This window comes from Rhincodon typus, chromosome 2 (assembly GCF_021869965.1).
Source record: "Rhincodon typus isolate 14 chromosome 2, sRhiTyp1.1, whole genome shotgun sequence".
In the NCBI taxonomy this organism is placed as follows: Eukaryota; Metazoa; Chordata; class Chondrichthyes; order Orectolobiformes; family Rhincodontidae; genus Rhincodon; species Rhincodon typus.
Genome location: NC_063333.1, coordinates 36,557,554 through 36,579,559, shown reverse-complemented (window position 1 = coordinate 36,579,559; position 22,006 = coordinate 36,557,554). Strand labels below are relative to the sequence as shown.

The 22,006-nt window shown below is 43.1% G+C and overlaps 1 protein-coding gene across 1 annotated transcript in view; it reads left to right on the top strand.

Annotated features, from left to right (window-relative positions):
• The window catches only part of gpr158a (G protein-coupled receptor 158a), a 529,808-nt gene that overhangs the window by 492,988 nt on the left and 14,814 nt on the right, over positions 1-22,006 (top strand). Inside the window, exon 9 of the mRNA XM_048614342.1 lies at positions 836-941. Within this exon, the coding sequence (XP_048470299.1) occupies positions 836-941 (106 nt within the window). The remainder of the gene's footprint in view (positions 1-835; positions 942-22,006) is intronic.

Below are 22,006 nucleotides of genomic sequence, written 5' to 3'. Positions count from 1 at the left end.
GTATACTGCATCCGCTGTACCCGTTGTGGCCTCCCCTACATCGGGGAAACCAAGCGGAGGCTCAGGGACCGCTTTGCAGAACACCTACGCTCGGTTTGCAGTAAACAACTGCACCTCCCAGTCGCAAACCATTTCAACTCCCCCTCCCATTCCTCAGACAACATGTCCATCCTGGGCCTCCTGCAGTGCCACAAAGATGCCACCCGAAGGTTGCAGGAACATCAACTCATATTCCGCTTGGGAACCCTGCAGCCCAATGGTATCAATGTGGATTTCACAAGCTTCAAAATCTCCCCTCCCCCTACCGCATCCCAAAACCAGCCCAGCTCGTCCCCGCCTCCCTGTTCTTCCTCCCACCTATCCCCTCCTCCCACCTCAAGCCCCACCCCCATCTCCTACCTACTAACCTCATCCCGCCCCCTTGACCTGTCCGTCCTCCCTGGATTGACCTATCTCCTCCCTACCTCCCCACCTACACTCACCTTTACTGGCTCCATCCCTGCCTCTGTGACCGGTCTGTCTCCTCTCCACCTATCCTCTCCTCTATCCATCTTCTATCCGCCTCCCACTCTCTCCCTATTTATTTCAGAATCCCCTTCCCCTCCCCCATTGCTGATGAAGGGTCTAGGCCCGAAACGTCAGCTTTCCTGCTCCTGTGATGCTGCTTGGCCTGCTGTGTTCATCCAGCTCTACACCATAATGTCTAATTGTTTAGCTGTATGCTATAAAGCATTGCAACCTTTACATTAAATCATATAGTAACTGAAAGTCCTTTAGTTTAAGTAATTTTTAATCTGAAAGATCTATAAATGTAGCACTATGTTTCTCATTGCAGGTTTACACTGGCATCAAGTCTCCACAGTGATTGGATGCTCATGCTGTTCTTTGTTCATACCCACCTGACTGTGACTGTCACTCTGGGTTTGCTTCTGATCCCGAAGGTATTGTCAGTGTTCCTCAAATCCTGCTATTAAAAGCTTTTCAAATATAACATTTATGTGGTTCAGCCCTATGTCATGCTTCATTTATCATGTCATAGCTATCAAATCAGAATCAGATTAGTTGATGATTTTAGATTGTTGGACTCAAAAAGAAATGGCAGCTCCAACAGACACACCAATACGACTGTAAATTTGTATCAACTATGTGTTGTCCTAACTATCACAAAATAATATTCACATCGTTCTTACTTACTTCAGAGAAAAATAAAACACAAGTGACACTTGGAATGTTGTAATGCCTGCGATTGTAAAACACAGTCCCTGCAATTAACCTGGCAAATTACGATATGGGGCAATTTACATTTGTTTCTGAAGTAAGTTGTAATGGGATAGAATTAAAAGTTATTTTCACTAGACATTCTGACATATCCAAGATGTGGATAGATTGGGGGTCATTGAAGCTCAACGCTGAAGATCAGGCTTAAAAATCTTCCACTTCATTTTCAGTTTTACTTGATGATTGATTGATTGATGTCATTTGTACCGGAATGCAGTGAAAAGCTTTGTTTACACGCAGTACAGGCAGATCGTAGTAAGCAAGCATGTACAGATCAAAGGTTGTCAAAAGACTTAGAGGCATACAGGTTACATTGCAGAGCCTGAGCGCTAGATGAGATCAACATTAGCGAGGTCAGCATTATTTGAGGCTACAGAGTCCATTCATCAGTCTAATAACTGCCCGGAAGAAGCTGTTCCTGAACCTGCTGGTGCTTGTGTTCAAGCTTCTGTATCTTCTTTCTGATGGAAAAGGTTGTAGGAGATCATTACCAGGGTACAATGGGTCTTTGATGATGTTGGCAGCCTTTCCACAACAGTGAGACATTTAAGTGGAGTCTATGGATGGAACGTTGGCTTCCGTGATTGTTTGGCCTGTGCTACTACCTTCTGTAGTTATTCGTGGTCCTGGGCAGAGCAGTTGCCATTCCAGGCTGTTATGCACACGGACAGTATGCTTTCAATGGTGCATCTGTAGAAGTTGGTGAGGGACTTATGGACATGCCAAATTTCCTGAGCCACCTGAGGAAGAGATGTTGTTGTGCCAACTTGACTGTCGCATCTATGTGGAGAGTCCAGGACAGGTCATCAGTAATCGTCACTTTGAGGAACTTGATCCTGTTGACCCGCTCAATCTCAATTTCGTTGATGTAGATGGAGGTGAGTTCTTCTCCTTTCTTTCTGAAGTCAATGATCAGTTCTTCACACTTTTGGTTGTTTTGAGACAAGGTAACACACAATTTAATGCCTTTAATGGGAATTATAATGTTAATTTAATCTACACTGATGAAACTAGTTTCCAAGATTAGAGAAGGATGAGTGCAAAGTCTTAATTTCACTGATAATTTGGTTCATTCCAGTTTTGCTATTCAATATACATAACTGGATACTCCTCTTGTTCTGTCATGTAAGGTCAGCATTGGTTATCTCTCCCTGTTGCCAACATGATCTTTGACACAATTTTATCAGATTACCAGGACTCTTCATCCCAGTGTTGCAGACAATTAAGTGCCTAACATGTGAGAATCCTCTATAGGTTTTCGGTTGTAATTGATAAAGAAGGGCCAGTAAGAGAAAGAAAGGGCAGCCAGTTATGTCAGATGGCATGCTGGTTTCCATCAACATACAGCACAAATAATTCACCCATACCAAACTGATTTCAGTTAGAATGTATTTAAAGAGTCTGTGACAGACATGCCATTTCCTTGAGGAAAATGTCCAGAGACAGGCTTAACATTCTGACAGGAATCACCAGTGTTCATCTATTTTAACTGTTTGAAAACTTTTAGCTGCTTACTGGGAAACACAGAAGATATCTGCAGTGTCAGCCAGTGTATCAGCACATTATTCTGAAGGGGCATGTAGAAAGGAAGAAAAACAGCAACATGTTAGAGCTGCGTTATGATTCTGGAACAGTCTGATGACTTTAAATAAAAGATTTAAATTCCCAATTACAAATCTGAAGAAATTGCATGTCAAAATTTCAATTTTTAGATTTTCACTACAACAAACCGGCTAAAAGCAATGTTGAATAAACTTACCTAGTAGGGAACTAATACTCTGAACTACAGAAAATATTTGTGCATTCTTTAATGAATTAATAACTGCATGCTGCATACATATACATCACAACATTCTCACCACAGGATTACAGAGAGGAATATTCTGTCTCATTCAAAGTGACCTGGTATTGTGAACTGAAGGCCTGATGACAGCCATGCACCTTATCCGTGTGCAAACCCTAGTTCCCTGTGACACCTACCTTGCAACCCTCTTTCTCTTGCCATTACTCACGTCTAGCCTGGGATGCAGTAATGATCCCAGATCCCGGCTGGGTGTCTTGCTGGTAGCAGTCACTGCCTTCCCAATGGCGCTGCTGAAAATGATGTCTCTGAAAGGCCTGCTGCTGGTCTGTCAAGTGCCTAACTAGAACAAAATGAGATGAGCATTCCTGAAAAGGGGAAGCACAGGGCTTCAGCCAGCAGCCCAGTCCCACTTCACCTGCACAAGTTTCTGCCACAATCTTAACAGGCAATAGTCCACTGCCACTCCCAACATCTAAAAGGATCATGCCTCCTTGTTTCACTGAGTCCTAACTCTTGTTTATTTTCTGTACTTGATTTGCCTCAGAACTTTGCAGAGATCCACTATTTTCTAAGTGCGCAACAGGTTTATTTACACAAGTTTTTTAAAGGCCCCTGCAATCACAAACTATCTGCATGTATTCTTGAAACTCAGGATTCCAGGTTTTTCTGTAGCGTTTGTTGATTTTACTCTTTGAGTCCACACTCAGGTGCCACCAATCAAACACAGTGAGCATAGGTCAGTTACCAGACTCACATAACTGAACACAAGACGATGAAATAATTGAGCACTAAAGTAATGTCAAGTGACCATCAAAATATGTTTCCCTAAGCTTTTGTAGCTTTTCCAAACCGGCAAGATGATCTCCTCTATCAATTTCTCCTCCTGGCTTCCTGGCAAACCTTCAGACTCTTTAGATTGACAGGTGATGTATCTCTTTTAACCAGCAATCGTTTCTCTCCCACATTCTGTCTGGTAGCTCACAGAGGACAAGTAACTTTCTCCTCAATGCTGACTATACCAGCTGCAACCTGGGTTTCCATTAAACCTTTCTTTCTCTCTTTTTCTGTCCAAACATCTGGAGACCAAATTGTTGTCCACAGTCAGCCCAGCTGCTCCCACCTCTGTTTTCAACAATAAACAATATGCACCTTCCTCCCAGTAAATCTCAACGTCAGTCCCTCTGAGTTCCCAAAAGTAATCAAGTTACCTAGACTTATTGTGAGATAAAATTTGAAGCAGATCACATGAAGATAATATTACCTTGAATTAAAGTGACAACATCAAAACCTAATCATCTTACAAACTTCACATTTGTAACAGCAGCATCATTATTTGGAGAGAGAATGAAAGGATGTAGGTAACTTTCTGAAAGAAAGACTTATGACCACTATTATGTCAATTACAGACAGAAGCAGCATACACAAACTGCAAAAGGAATGATTATCTTGCTTATCTCTGAGATATTAATGTAGCACTCCGGACACCTCAGAACTATACATCAGAAATGCATCATCTATTTCTTCCTTTTTTTTAGTATCACAGAAAAAAATTCTTACTGCCCATGATTAATGTCTTTGAGTGTTGTCTTGTCCTCAGAGTGATTGTCCCAAATTCAATAACTCCAGCAGCAAGCATTTTTTTTTTGTTTTAAAATGATTACTCATTATCACACACTTGCCCAAGAGATTTGAAACATTCAACATCTCAATAACCCAACTCTCTCATTATCATAGATCCAGATAAAGGGGAAAAAAGTACAATTACAGTTTAGTATGGCCTCAGTCTCTTTCATTACACAAATGTAGTTTCTTAGATGAGTAGGTGCTTTAATTGAGGTAAAGGTTTTGTAACATAGATGATTCTCTCAGGAGATTGATTCTCAGTGTACTTCTAGTTGGAACAGCTTGGGAAGAACTCATGTTTCATGGCTTTACAAGGAACTCTGCATGCAGGTTCTTACAAAGTGATAGCCTCATGGTATTAGCACTAGACTGTTAATCCAGAACATTTTTTTGCTTTGATTTATTATTGTCACATGTACCTGGGTACTGTGAAAGTTTTATTTTGCATGCAGTACACCGCAGTCACCTACCCTGTCTTATTTCCCAAGAATAGGTCACATCTTTCTCCTTCTCTGGTATGTACATCCACATAGTGATTCAGAAAATTTTCTTGTCCACACTTAATGAATTCCTCTCCGTCTAAGTCCTTAACACTGTGGCAGTCCCAGTCTATATTTGGAAAGTTAAAATCCCCTACTGTTACTGCCCTATTATTCTTACAGATAACTGAGATTTCCTTATAACTTTGCTACTCAATTTCCTGCTGACTATTGAGAGACCATTGTACTAATCCCAATAAGGTGATCATCCCTTTCTTATTGCTCAGTTCCACCCAAATAACTTCCCTGGATGTACTTCCCAGAAGATCGTCCATAAGTGCAACTGTAATGTTATCCTTAAACAAAAATGCCACTCCCCCTCCTTTCTTGCACCCGCCAACCCCCACCTTTCCATCCTTCCTATAACCTCTACACCATGGAACATTAGCTGCCAGTCCTGTCGCCTCCCTCAGCAATGTTTCTATAATAGCTATGATATCCCAGTCCCATGTTCCCAACCATGCCCCGAGTTCATCACCTTACCTGTTAGGCCTCTTGCTTTGAAATAAATGCAGTTTAATTTATCAGTCCTACCTTATTCTCTGCTTTGTTCCTGCCTGCCCTGACTGTTTGATTTGCTCGCTTTCCCAACTGCACCAGTCTCAGATTGATCGTTTTCCTCACCATCTCCTTGGGCTTCACCCCCTCTCCCATTTACTACTTTAAATCCTCCTGAGCAGGTGTAGCAAATCGCCCTGCCAGTATATTTGTCCCCTTCCAGTTCAGGTGCAACCCATTCCTCTTATATAGGTCACTTCTACCTCAGAAGAGATTCCAATGATCTAACCGTGTTATCTCAGACTCCAGCATTGACAGTTCTTCCTATCTCTTGCTTGGTATAGGTAGTGTTAAGCGACTCTGCTACCAATGTAGCATCCACATGCTGAAATAACATACCTTACATGAACGTTGTAGTTCGAGCCCGAGCCTGGTGGGATGTCTTTGGCTACACTTCACAATGGAGAAGCAGGATGTCAAACCTTAAGTAACTCTTTTGACAGCCTTCCTCAGTTTATCTTGTTCATTTTCCCAGGAGCTGATTCTTTCCAATATATTTAATAAATTGAAAATATTAGCTTCAAGAAAGATTTGAAAGTTAACTAACAGAAAGCTGCAGGACTTTTCGACTACTGAGAAAATTGTAATAACTCACTGGAGGAGACAGATTGCTAAAATGTTTTAAGTAACCATGAACTGCATTTGACATTAGTGATCAGTATATTGAAATAAGGGTCAGTTCTCAAATTTCCTCCAGTCATCATTTTAAGATAATCTGTGCAAATCTGTTTGAAATAATGGAAGCTAGCTTCCTGGAAACCAATGTTCTCCTCATGATACCATTGACTGATATATAAACAGCATTGGAATAAAGAGAATTTCATTCTGGTTAAATAACAAGTGAATTATAACTGTCTGGAGGTAGTAGGAACTGCCGATGCTGGAGAATCTGAGATAACATGGTGTAGAGCTGGATGAACACAGCAGGCCAAGCAGCATCAGAGGAGCAAGGCAGCTGACGTTTTGGGCCTAGACCCTTCTTCAGAAATGGGGGAGGGGAAGGGGATTCTGAAATAAATAGGGAGAGAGGGGGAGGTGGATAGAAGATGGATACAGGAGAAGATAGGTGGAGAGGAGACAGACAGGTCAAAGAGGCAGGGATGGAGCCAGTAAAGGTGAGTGTAGCGGGGGAGTTAGGGAGGGGATAGGTCAGTCCAGGGAGGACGGACAGGTCAAGGAGGCAGGATGAGGTCAGTGGGTAGGAGATGGGGGTGGGGCTTGAGGTGGGAGGAATGGTTAGGGAGGCGGTGACTAGCTGGGCTGGTTTTGAGATGCGGTCAGGGGAGGGGAGATTTTGAAGCTTGTGAAATCCACATTGATACCCTTGGGCTGCAGGGATCCCAAGCGAAATATGAGATGCTGTTCCTGCAGCTTTCAGGTGGCATCATTGTGGCACTGCAGGAGGCTCAGTAAAGGACTCACCTTTGTCCCCCTCCACCCAAACATCGACGAATTCAACTCATGTTTGGACATTGAGCAGTTTTTCTGCCGCTTCCACCTCCGCACTTACTTCTTTAACCATGAGCCTAACCCTTCCTCTACTGACCCCTTCTCCTGCCTCCAACACACCCCCTCCTCCTGGACACCACCCCAAGGCCTCCTACCCTCCCTCGACCTCTTCATCTCTAATTGCCGTCGAGACATCAATCGCCTCAACCTCTCCACCCCTCTCACCCACTCCAACCTCTCCCCCACAGAACATGCAGCCCTCCGCTCCAATCCCAACCTCACCATAAAACCCGCAGACAAGGGAGGCACAGTTGTAGTATGGTGCACTGACCTCTACATCGCCGAGGCCAGACGCCAACTCTCCGACACCTCCTCCTACTGCCCCCTTGATCATGACCCCACCCCCGAGCACCAAACCATCATCTCCCAAACCATCCACAACCTCATCACCTCAGGTGACCTCCCACCCACAGCCTCTAACCACATCATTCCCCAACCCCGCACCGCCCGCATCTATCTCCTTCCCAAAATCCACAAACCTGTCTGCCCTGGTCAACCCATTGTCTCCGCCTGCTCCTGCCCCACCGAACTTATCTCCACCTATCTCGACTCCACTTTCTCCCCCTTGGTCCACGAACTCCCTACCTACGTCCGTGACACCACCCACGCCCTCCACCTCTTCCAAAACTTCCAATTCCCTGGTCCCCAACACCTCATCTTTATTATGGACGTCCAGTCCCTATACACCTGCATTCCCCATGCAGATGGCCTAAAGGCCCTCTGCTTCTTCCTGTCCCACAGGCCCGACCAGTCCCCCTCCACTGACACCCTCATCCGCTTAGCCGAACTCGTCCTCACCCTCAACAACTTCTCTTTCAATTCTTCCCACTTCCTACAGACAAAGGGGGTAGCCATGGATACCCGCATGGGCCCAAGCTATGCCTCCCTCTTTGTAGGTTACGTGGAACAATCCCTCTTCCAAAGCTACACTGGCCCTAAACCCCACCTCTTCCTCCATTACATTGATGACTGTATCGGCGCCGCCTCGTGCTCCCACGAGGAGCTTGAACAGTTCATCCACTTCACTAACACCTTCCACCCCAACCTTAAGTTCACCTGGACCATCTCTGATACCTCTCTCTCCTTCCTGGACCACACTTTCTCCATCTCTGGTATCCACCTGGAAACCGATATCCATTTCAAACCTACTGACTCCCACAATTACCTAGAATACACCTCCTCTCACCCAGCTTCCTGCAAAAAGGCCATCCCCTATTCCCAATTCCTTCGCCTCCGCCGCATCTGCTTCCGAGATGAGGCATTCCACTCCCGGACATCCCAGATGTCCTCGTTTTTCAAGGACCACAACTTCCCCTCCACAGTGGTCGAAAATGCCCTCGATCGTGTCTCCCGCATTTCCTGCAACTCATCCCTCACACCCCTTACCCACAATAACAACCGAAACAGAATCCCCCTCATCCTCACGTACCACCCCACCAACCTCCGAACCCAATGCATTATCCTCCGACATTTCCGCCATCTGCAATCTGACCCCACTACCAAAGACATTTTTCCCTCCCCACCCTTATCTGCTTTCCGGAGGGACCACTCTCTCCGGGAATCCCTTGTCCACTCCACACTCTCCGCCAGCCCCACCACACCCGGCACTTTTCCCTGCAACCAAAGCAAGTGCTACACCTGCCCCCTAACCCCCATCCCAGGCCCTAAGAAGATCTTCCACATCAAACAGATGTTCACCTGCACATCTGCTAATGTAGTATACTGTATCCGCTGTTCCCGTTGTGGCCTCCTCTACATTGGGGAAACCAGGCGGAGGCTTGGGGACCGCTTTGCGGAACACCTATGCTCAGTTCGCAACAAACAACTACACCTCCCAGTCGTGAACCATTTCAACTCCCCCTCCCACTCTTTGGACGACATGTCCATCCTAGGCCTTCTGCAGTGCCACAATGACGCCACCCGAAAGCTACAGGAACAGCATCTCATATTTCGCTTAGGAACCCTGCAGCCCAATGGTATCAATGTGGACTTCACAATCTTCAAAATCTCCCCTTCCCCGACCGCATCCCAAAACCAGCCCAGCTAGTCCCCGCCTCCCTAACCTGTCCTTCCTCCCACCTATCCCCTCCTCCCACCCCAAGCCCCACCCCCATCTCCTACCCACTAACCTCATCCCGCCCCCTTGACCTGTCCGTCCTCCCTGGATTGACCTATCCCCTCCCTAACTCCCCACCTACACTCACCTTTACTGGCTCCATCCCCGCCTCTTTGACCTGTCTGTCTCCTCTCCACCTATCTTCTCCTCTATCCATCTTCTATCCGCCTCCCCCTCTCTCCCTATTTATTTCAGAACCCCCTTCCACTCCCCCATTTCTGAAGAAGGGTCTAGGCCTGAAACGTCAGCTTTCCTGCTCCTCTGATGCTGCTTGGCCTGCTGTGTTCATCCAGCTGTACACCGTGTTATAACTGTCTGGAAACAGTTTTTCGGATGTCTTGATAAAATGGGCGATTCTTTGAATTCAGCCCCATTAGAATCTTTAAGATCATCTTAGCCTATTGGATAAGAAATTAATAGAAAGCTAGACAAGAACATTGGCTAATGAATCCTATTCAGACTGCAACTAGATTAATTGTGGTATAGAGTCATTGTTGGGACATATTTCCCTTGACATACATTAAATGATTTAAACTTGCGCTTGGGGATAGAATACTAAATATTGCAAATGATACAAAAATAAAGAAATTGGTTAAGTGTGAAGGAAAAGATAAGCAGCTTCAAGAGTGATGAGGAAAACAGATGGATGAAAATTAATGCAGAGCAACTTGAAGTGACTTATTTTGTGGAAAAGAAATTTCACTGCTTTAAAAGGACTGATGAGCAGAAAGATTTGGTTTCAGATGTAGAAATGCTAAAATGTAATTTTTATGTTTGAATGTTTTGTCCGCTGTTGGGTGCTCCATTTATGCAGGATATTAAGGCAGTAGAGACAGTTCAGAGGAGATTTATTGAGATGATACCAAGCTGTAAGAAGGTGACACTCACTTCTGTGTGGAATAACTCAGGCAAATAGCATTCATGCATTTAAGGAAAACGTTGGTAAGTACAGGATGGTGAAACTGATAGAAGACTAAACAGATAGGGTTTGATGAAGGCAGACGGGAAGAGGCTGGTTGGGCATAAATGCTGGTACAGACTAGTTGGATTAAATGTCTTGTTTTAGTCCTGCAAAAAATCTATACAATTGTTTGGAAATTTGAAGAATATTCACAATTAAAATCAAAGCATCTATTCTGCATAATAGTTGGCACATAAAGATGTATTCCTTGCACCAAGCAAATCAAGTGCTGTTCCTGTGCAGAGGATACTTTGAAGTCACATTCAGTATAATCCTCCTTTACTGGGCTTCTTACTGCAGCACTTGCAAAGGTGCATGAAGAAAGAGTTTTCTCTTCAATCTCTCCCCACCGTTTCCAGCATGCTACACAACCAGGAGGATGAAACCCCTTTAAACAGCAGTAGCTGCTGCACACTGATCCTACATCCCATTGGTAGCCATCTACTGACAACAATTCCAATCAGGACCAAAAGCAATTTGTGTAAAATTAATCAGGTCAATCTCACCAGATTTAGTAAGGTCAGGTGAGCACAGGATCATAAACAGTGTTACCACTGCGGGGGGTATTTTTCTGAAGAAGGGTCTAGGCCTGAAACATCAGCCTTCCTGCTCCTCTGATGCTGCTTGGCCTGCTGTGTTCATCCAGCTCTACACCTTGTTATCTCTACCAATGAGGGAACTGGAAAATCTATCCTTGTGTCATTATCTTTTGTAGTGATATTTTAATACCATACATTTTAATGTTGTGATTTTTTCTGTACGTGAATCATTGGCTTTGTAATTGGCTTGAGGCATAATGAAGCGTACTCCTTTCAGACATGTATGAAATTATGCATGATGTGCACCCACCATCTGCTGCATTTTCAGACCCGAGTCTCACAATGCTTTGTCAGATCATTGCATGGTCTTCAGACTGGTGTTGTACTTTTGTCAATTAACAATGTTTGATTTTTCAAATCAAAACATGAAGAGACTTAACCTATGTTTTTGAGCATGGTGGTTTTGTTTTAATTGAATCCAACCTGTGCACAAACACTCTTCATTTGTCAGGATGAAAAAACCACATTGTACATTCTGTACACATTAGGGCAGTGCTCATCTGCTGATAATTTTTTTTACTATAGAAAATAATTAAATGGAAGAGGACAGCATTAACATTAGAGACTCTAGTCAAGTTATATATAGCAGGCGTCTGTCCAGTTCAGGTGTATTCCTGCAACCTGTCTTGCTGCATCAGGTTTGAAGCATAATTATTGTCAATCTGAGCAAGTTTTATTTAAACTAGAAAGGGAATAAATTATTTTTCACTTGATATGCATGACAAATTCTGCTGTCACCCATTCAAGGATATACAATGCTGCATATAGCTGTAACATAACATTTTATTAGCTTAACTCATATGAAGCCATGTTTAAAAAGTCAAGAGGAGGGGGCAGAGTTAGATGTGCAAGAGTAGGCTTCAGAGTGGATGGGGGCGTGTGTTACAATTGCTGAAATTGACAGCAAGAAATCAGCCAAAACCCACTGATGTCCTTATTTAACTATAGCGTTAGGCTCTATGTGAGCAACCTCTTTGAGAAAGATAATGTGTTTGTTTCAATCAAATAATAGTTCATTTAAGTGTGATTTTTGCTTGAAATAGTTTCCATGGCTTCCTAGAACACACTGGTGAATGCAAGGTAAGAAGACAGTAACAGAGAAAAGAGTTGAAGAAATTATGATCAAAGATTACAATTAGTAATGTGAAGACACGAGTTCAGAAGCACTGCAATCACTTTCTGGTTTCCTGTATACTCCCAGACTCGTGCCCCATTCTCCCCATCTCTGTGTGCCATCATATTAAAACTCATGCTACTATTACCCTCCGGATTCAAATTATAACATTAAATTCTTACAAGGGGCATTAATTAATTTTATAGCAATGATTATCCATTGTGCAATAGGACTTGCCTATTAAATATTCACTGCAGACAGAGTGCAATTAATGATGTATGAAATGCTTGTCAAACCATCCTATGCCCCTTACTTGGCTATTCCAGACGATAAGGCCTTTTGAATTGTGGGATTATTGCTTCTCCAACTTTTAAAAGAAGAAGAGGGAGGTGAAGTCATTATAAGGACATCATCCTTTGGCTTGATTACAAATATAATGTTATGGACTTCCTTATCTCTTTCTTGAAGCATGAAAACTGAGTTACAATTCATCACAGTTCTACCAAAACAAATTTACTAGCACCATCCAGAGCAGGCTGCATGAGGCCAGGTATAGTTTTTAGATAGACAGAAATCAAGGTTTCTAAGTACCTTTCCAGTGCCAAATGGGTGATTGTGACTAAAATGGAAAGAATGGAACCCTATAGTTCAGGACGTGTTCCACCCTGCTCCATTCCGAACCAGATTGTGTTTCATTCCACGTCAATTTGTTTAATGAGAGAATGCATCTTAAAAATGGCCTTACATAATTACCGTAGATCATCTAACAGCTGCTGATAAAAAATGTATCCACTCAATAGATAATTAATACTTGACTGTAATTGTAACTACACGCTGAGCCATTGACCTTTAGGAAGCTGATAGTATATGCACCGATCAACCGCATGCTCACCTGCGGTTCTGTCTTTAAACCAATGATCACCCTTTTTGTTTAAAGTTGTTTCCGTCCCACCTGCAGATAGTGTGAGACTGGAGAAAGAATTTTAAAAAATACATGTAAGAGCTGAATAGCTATAAAATCAAGTCAAATGGCTAAAAACCCATAAATCCAACTTAGAAGGGGAGCATTTCTCCTACTGGGCATTCTAATGATACAAAGCAAAGCAGTTCGGAACTCATTGCTCTCATCTAGAACATTGTTGAAGCCATCTGGTAGTCAGTCTGAGTTGTCAGTTTGATTTTATGATCCATAAAAATAATTTTGTAAAAGATCAGCTCAAATTTAGCAACTTCTCTGTATAAGCAGAGTAGAAGAATAATGTTTATTTAAAACTTCAAGAATAAATAGCCTTTGGGACTTGAAGTATGTGATGCATCAGAACAAAGGCACATCAGAATTTCTGTTTTCATCAATTGCATTGACCCTGGTTGGATCTACAACATATTGTTCCAGAAAACTGTCCCAAATAGACCCTATGAATTCTTACTTATAGCTATCTCTGCCAACTTGACTTTCCCAACGTGGATGAAGATTAACATCACCCATGATTTATCTTGATTTATCCTTTCTACAGCCTCTAGATTTTCAATTCACCTGAACATTGATCCCAGCATGGTTCATGTGAAGCCTCTCCAAGCAGAACTGTGCCTTTCTACCCCAGTATTAGGATCAATAACCAATAAATTGAAACCAACTTAGACAACAACATCTGGATCCCTTCCTCCAACTCCCTCTTCAGTCCCGAAGAGATGTCCTTAACCCTGGCCCCTGGCAGGCATTACAGCCTTCAGGACTTGTGCTCACAGTTGCAGAGAGCAGTGTGCTTCCCCCTAATTATACTTTCCGATACAGTTACTGTGTTCCTATTTCCTTGCCTGAATCAAATGGCTCTCTATAACGTGCTGTTGTTGTCATTTTATTCATCCTTACTGCAGTCACCACTTTCATCTGCACAGCTTGTAAGGACCTCATAACGGTTGGTCAAATACAGTGTCCTCATACCTGCCTCACCTGCAGTCACAACCTTCTGTCCCTGCTCACAGACCCAATTTGAGCTATCTCGCCTGAGGGGTGTGAACGCCTTCTGAAGCAGAGTGTCTGAGTAACTTTCCCCTTCCCAGACATGGCAATGTCTGCAGCTCAGATTCCAGCTCCTCAATTCAGATCCTAAGTTCCTTGATTTGGATATTCTTATGACAGATGTGTTCATTCTGGATCACACTGGTTTCCAGCAGCTTCCACATGTTGCGGCAGCAACACATCACCTGTCCTGCCATTGTTATCGTGTTTGATTTAATTAATTACTCTCAATTCCCTGCTCTTTACAATTTATTGTAATTATGTTTTATGACAAAGCACCAGAATTAATCTTATACTTAACAAGTTACTTTTAAGACTGGAGAGAAGAAAGACATTAGAAACCTGAACACAAACTGAAGACTTTACTTATATTTTAAAGATTAGAAATATTACGATTGAGCTGCTTTCCCTGCACTCATGTTATGCTGTGAGTTGTGACTTCTCTCTGCCACTGGTCTTATTGCAGGTTGGGCTCTCGATCACACTTTTTATCCTCTCACTCTGGAGGATTTACTTCTTATAGTAAATTCTAGTTAAGGCACCTCTTGTCTCCCTTTGCACTGAATTCCCACTTGGAACCAGATTTTCAGTTTCACTCACTCAGACTTTGTCTCACTCAGACAAAATCTCCACTTACATTGACAGTGCTCCTTACTGACCATGTGATGCAAATGCCTTCCCTCTTTAACCCTGTCCTCCTTTGACTGCAACAGGTCTTAATTTTATTTGGAAAAGGATATACTTGCCATTTTAGTGGGTTGCCATCCCTTTTAGCTTCTTAGCTGATTAGTCTCTGTTAAGACATCACATGGAAAATGTACAAAGAATTGGCATGTATGTGTCCTTCCTTTTACAATTGCTGGGGTATCCAGATTAGCTAATTGTCTGTATTCGAAGGGTGACTTGATTATCTCATACCTGGAAATCCATCCTAGCAAGGCTTCCTTATCCAAATAATTTGCCTTAAAGGTCCTTCCACAACAGTTGAATACCCTTGATGTCATATTAACAGCACAGGAGATGTGAGTCCTTCACATTCCCTAGAAGTCATTGTCTTGGGTGGGTTGTACAGAATTGCATCACCTCCAACAGTGCAGCAAATCTTCGGTATTGCACTGAAGTGTCAACCTCGATTTTTGCGCTCAAGTTCTGGAGACTGATTAGAAACCAAAGCCTTATAACTCCAACAGCAACTCCACCTTGTAAGAACACCAGCAACTGAATCACAGCTGGAGCAAGCAATCCATATCTTGTGTTTCCTCCATCTCCCTTCCGCTGTTGCTTTCCCTCATTCACTTTCCTCTTCTATTCCACCACCACCCTTACCTCTCATCATCTGCTTCTCCCCTTGCTCATCCTCCTCTACCTATGTCCTTAGCATAAGTTCAACATTTCCCTATCATTCATCTCAGTAATCCCAAAGGCCTCAAAAGATGGATGGATTGTTTGAACTGAAAATGTAGTTTTATTTGGCCCAAGGAATAATGTTCAATTAAAACCTCAAAACCTTTACTGTCACTGCCACCAAGAGATGCAGATCAGGGAGGTGATGGATGAAGGAGCAACAGCACCACCTAATGTTGATAGGACTGTAAAGTAAATACGATGATAACTACACAAGTGTACCCAAACATGGAACAGTCATAGAACAGTAAGTATCTATGAGAGAAACATGCTGTCTGTATTTGAGACTTCAGTTGAGTGCTGAAAGATTCTTTAAAGTATGTTCTTGTGTTGGTTTGCACATAAAGTTGATGCACTCTATGCCCAAACATCTTCAGCTACTTCATCAATGACCTTCCCTCCATCATAAAGTCAGAAGTGGAGGTGTTCGTCTATGATTGCACAAGGCAATGACCACCCAATAAAAGACAATCTAACCACAGCCCCTTGACATTCAGTGGTATTACCATCGCTGAATCCCCCCACTATCAACATCCTCGTGGTTACCATTGACCAGAAACTGAATTGGACCAACTATGTAAATGCAGTGACTATAAGAGCTGAGGCTAGGAATACTGTAGTGAGTAATTCACCTCCAGACTTCCCAAAGCTTGTCCACCATCTACAAGGCCAAATCAGGGATATGAATGGATACTCCCCACTTGCCTGGATGAGTGCAGCTTGAACAACACTCAAGACACATGACACTATTCAGGATAAAGAAACCCATTTGATTGGCACTACATCCACAAGCATCCACTCCCTCCACCAATGATCAGTAGCAGCAGTGCGTACTATCTACAAGATACGCTGCAGAAATTCACCAAAGATCCTTAGACAGCACCTTCCAAACTCATGCCTGCTGCCACGGAGAATGACAAGTGTAGCAGATACACGGGAATAGTGCTGCTTGCAAGTCCCCTCCAAGCCACTCACCATTTGGACTTGGAAATATATTCCTGTTCCTTCAGTGTTGTTGGGTCAAAAGCCTGGAACTCCATCCCTAATAACATTGTATATCTACCTACAGCAATTGGAATGCAGCAGTTCAAGAAGGCAGCTCATCACTACCTTGTTGAGGACAGCTAGGGATGGGCAATAAATGCCAGCATAGATAGCAATGCCTATGTTTCATGAGTCAATCAAAAAAGGTAACAGGACTCTTAGAGCACTGCCCCTTGGCAAGAGTCTAAAAAAAGGCAATTTCCAGGATGGGGGGATTCTAAGGACAGAATTTTGCCAGAACATGAAGATGGTTTAGAAGGTGTATGAGGGATAAATTCACAGTCTAGCTTAAATTTTGTTGTCTGATGTGCCGTTGTCTGAACACAATGTTGTCTGAACACGTCCTCTACACAATGTTTTAGATGGTTTTCATGGAGAATGGCCACTGCTCTGTAGAAGCTGACAGCCAATTAGAATGATCAAACGAGGGACACTTCAGACGTTATTTGGGAAAGCAGTGTCCTCAGACGCACACAGACCCTATTCTATGTCAACATCACACCCATGTAGATGAGACGTCTGCACAGCAGGAGCCTCTCTATGGCAGCGATAGATGTTAAATTCTCTGTATAAAAGGGAACATAGCCACTGACCTGCCATAATGTAACCAGAGCTGTAGGCTTGGGAATGCTGACTAAGCAGTTGGGTCTTGGAGATAGGCTCATTCATCACCACATAGGTTGGCCAGATGGACTGATCAATGGCAGATGGCATTTAACCTGAAAGGTGTGAGATGATGCACTTTGGAAGACGTAGCAAGACCAGGGTGTAATTAATGACTGATAAGACATGAGGAAGCTTACAAGAACATAGGGATCTTAGGGTACTTGTCCATAGATTCCTGAAGGTAGAAGGTTAGATTAATAGGGTAGTTAGGAAGACATATGGAGTACTTGCTTTTGTCAGTTGTGGAGTAGATTATGAGAGCAGGGAGATTATGTTGAAGCTGTTCAAAACTTTATTTAGGCCATAACTGGAGTACTTTACATCGTTCTGGTCATTTACTATAGGAGGGATGTGATTCCACTGGAGGGGGTGCAGAGGAGATTCACCAGGATGTTGCCTGGGATGAAGCATTTCAGTTGTGAAGAGAGGCTGGATAGGGTCAGGTTGTTTTCCTTGGAGCAGTGAAGATTGAGAGGGATCTGGTTGATGTGTATAAGTTACAAAGGGCATGGACAGCGTGGATAGGAAGCAGATGCCCCTTTAGTTGAATGGTCACTAATGAGGAGGCCTAATTTTAAAGTGAAAGGCAGGAGGTTTACAGGGGATTTGAGGAAACATTTATTTCACCCACACAGTGGTGGCAATTTGAAATGCACTATGTGGGAGGATAGTATAGGTGGGAAACCTCACAACCTTTAAAAGGTCTGTGAATGAATGTTTGAAATGTCATAACATTCAAGGCAATGGCCAAGACCTGTAAAGTGGGATTAGCGTTAACAGATTGGTGCAGACACCTCATGCTGAAGGGCCTCCTCTCTGCTGTATGACTCTTTGACTGTATGTCTCGAAGTGTGTGGGAAATTTGGTTTCTGAGAACCTAATGACTGACAGTCTCTGAATATGGGAAACGCCTAGTCAGAGCTGGAACCATGAGGAAGAGCAGCTTTCCCATTAACACAGGCAATTTGCCCATGAGAGCAGAGGTGCTGGTTAAGGGCCAGAAGGGGCAGGAAGAGCCAGAAGGCTTCAGCATGTCAGAATAGCAATGCTACATGCTGCTGATAGGCTGTGTCTATCATAGCAAACCAAGGCCGATTCATGCAACCTCCTGGAGAGCGATCTATCAATGAAGGCTCGGGGACAGCATATTTTAATAATTGTGGAGGTGGCAGGTCACCTCACTGGCTACTTCATCCAGCAGCACAGCAAGTGGCATCTTCAGCAGAGACAAGGTAGGGAGCTGCTCCAAGGCTTATTCATTTAATACATTGTCATCATCTCTCTGCCACACACCAATCTCACTTGCACTAACTGCTTTCTCTGTGACCACCTTTCCGATATCAAGGGCATCCTTCTCCAAGGTCATCAATATTGCTAGGTTGACTAGTCCATCCCAGAAGGACTCCACTTGCAGGCATTGTGTGACTTTTCCTCTTGTAATGTGAGGATGAAGATTTCAGGTGGAGTTGTTTGGCCATAATGACCCACAATCTGATATGATTCTCCTGACATTTCACAAAGCAGTACAAGATCATCCTCTCATACCTCCACAATTTTGTTCCCTTCTCTCACATCTCCTTGATGTTCCTTTTCACTTCGGCATGAGGTCCTGCTGCTCATAGGTGTGCCATGTTTGTAAGATCATCCTGGTCGACAGCTTGGTTTGAGTTGTTACTCCGTTTGCTAGACCTTTAAGAAGGTCTTGGATACCATGTCCTGCTCACCATCTTGCAACTGCTGACCTCTGTGGCAACCTCCAACAATGCCTCCATTGTTTGTTTCCTCTTACCTCTCTCCAGAAATAAAAGGGTCCTCCTGGCATGACCTCCAGAGGTGTAGCAGGTACCTGGGAGCAACCTCACATAATGGACTGACATGCCAATGATCTGAAAGTCTGTCACCTTAGACCTGGCACTCTCTGGCTGTATCCACTTTGAAGTCTGATGCCCTTGTACTTCTATCTTCCACTTCTTGATCATTATTCCCATCCATCATACAATGGTTATCATGGCAGTGAACCATGAGTTGGTCTCTCCTGTTGTGCTGATGCACATCACACACTGATTTCTTGGTTACTGAAAATACTTTCTACATTGGAGCGTCAATAATGTCAACAAAATGCAAACCTGAAAGGTCTAGGATCCTACAAAAACATTGTAAGGAAAAAGATACAAAGAAGTCAACTGATGGTTATCATTTGCTTTTGATGGGATGTTACAATGTATAACTAGGCCATAAATCTTGGTGTGAATTCACCATTGCCGCTTCTCCATGTCCAGCTCATTTTGGACTGCGATGCACCTGAATTTCATAGAATCCCTACAGTGTAGAAACAGGCCCTCTGGCCCAACAAGTCCACACTGACCCTCAGAGCATCCCACCCAGACCCGTCCCCCCATAACCAACCTAATCTACACATCCCTGAACACTACAGGCAATTTAGCATGGCCAACCCATCTCGCCTGCACATCTTTGGACTATGGGAGAAAACTCACGCAGACGCGGGGAGAATGTGCAAACTCCACACAGACAGTCACCTGAGGGTGGAATTGAACCTGAGTCCCTGAAGCTGTGAGGTAGCAGTGCTAACCACTGAGCCACTATGCCGCCTTTTTTTGTAACCCATTATCTGATGGGGATGAGGGTTCACATTAAGGGTTATCCACCCTGCAATGGAGACATCCAATAATAATGGAATGCTTTCTCCTGTAGGTTAGAAAAAAGCCAAGAAGCAAATAAAGGGGGATACACTGCAGGAAAAGCAAGACTGAGATGGTAGAGATTGGATCATATAGTAAGGATGCTTTACTAACTTAGGACTGTGGGCCATTGGACATGCTTACTAGGAGAGAAAGCGTGATCTACAGAGAATAGGGATGACTGAAACCTGGAGAATTTGTAGACACATCTCAAAAATAAAGATTGCAGACAACTGCAAAATCTTCACAATTGTTCATGAAGACTATACCTGGCAATAACCTGTCACATGAGGTTATAAAACTTTTTCCCTACTGTAGTCATGTGAATCCATCAATCCTGCTTTTTTGTCCACTTTCTTGCTACCGTTTTCCCTCTGTGAGGAGACAACCTGATCTTCTTTTACTGCATAGCATGTGCTGATTTCATTGAAAGATAATACCCAGCTTCTCGTTTAAAGTCCTCAGATTACCCATTTGAATAAAGGAGCAGCAATAGTTCTTAAGAGGAAATTATGGGTTTTGCTTTCTTGTTTCATCTAGCAACTGAGACCACTTCTCTCACCTATGGGAGATGTTTCAAGAACAGGATTAGGCTCTTTAGGCCCTCAAGCATGTTCTTTTGCTATTCAATGTGATCATGGCTGGCCTTCAAATAACTGCATCTTTTCCCAATAATCCTTCATATCTTTAGTTCACAAAGATCTGTTCATTGTTAAACTGAACATCAACTGAGCATCAATTGCCATTGCAGAAGAAGGTGTCAAACTTCTATGAGCCTTCATGTGTCAAAGCATTTCTTAATTTCACTTCTAAGAGATCCAGTTCCAATTTTCATATTGCGCCCTCTTTTCATGAACTCTTCAACTGGCAAAATGACTATTCTCTATGAAAATTTCAGCCCTAATAAACTGATATTTTCTGTATAGTAAAGAAATAACCCTCTACAGCATTGATTTTCTCTCCCTGCAGAATTATAGTCAATTTCAAAATCAGAACTTGGAAACATCTGGGTTACTTGTATCAGCATGACTTTCCATGATGCTAAGATGGCAGCTTTTGCAGCCCTTTATCACTTACAAAGAGCCAGGAGATGTTTCTAGTAGAATATAAACAGACCTTGAGCTGGGAGGTGGATAAAGAGAGAGGTGACTATACTAAAACATGGTACCTATCCTGCTCTTATTAGATGGAGTGGTTCAAATGGATGATTAACAAAACATAAACTGTCAGCCCCTCGAAATAAAATATTTTAGCAAGTGCTTGGAGAAAGGGGGCAGTCCCCATCAGGTGGCGCTCCTTGCCAGACAGCATCTTCTTCAGATGAAAGATGAAGCAGAGGATGAAGAGGAAGATTCAGGAAAGACCTCTCCCACAAACAAAAACAAGTAAATGCTGGATAAACTCACCAAGTCCATTGGCATTTGTGGAGAGAATGCAGAGTCAATGTTTCAGGTCCAGTGACCCTTTGGATTATGAAGAATGGGTACTAGACCCGAAATGTTGACTCTGCTTTCTCTCCACATGGTTCTGAAGAAGAGTCACTGGACCTAAAACATTGTCTTTGCTTTCTCTCCACAGATGCTGCCAGACCTGCTGAGTTTTTTTCTGGCTGTTTCTGTTTTTATTTCAGATTTCCAACAACCACAGTTCTTTTTCCCTCACACTTTGACTAAGAGCAGGATGCTGTCATCATAAACAATTGAGATCAACATACTCTATGTTCATCTTCTGGTATCAGTTGTTCTCAGGTTCTATTGAAATAATCCTTATGATGTTTCTGCTGGGCAGCATGTTGCTTCAGTTGCCTCTCTCCGGACGCTTCAGTTGGTTGGTAAGAGACACAAGTTAGCTAGTTCACTCATAAAAAGTCTCTAACTTATCAGTTTACAGTCACAACTTACCGCAATTGCTTGAAGGAAAGTTAAATTGGTTTTCTTCAGGTTTACAATGAGTTTGACAGTAGAGAACAGAGAGACCACTGCTAAGCTGGAGAAGAACTGAATGCTTCTCTCTCTCTAACTTGTTCCCAGTTCCAATCTGTTCAGCTACCTGAGAACCAATCTCACAGTTGT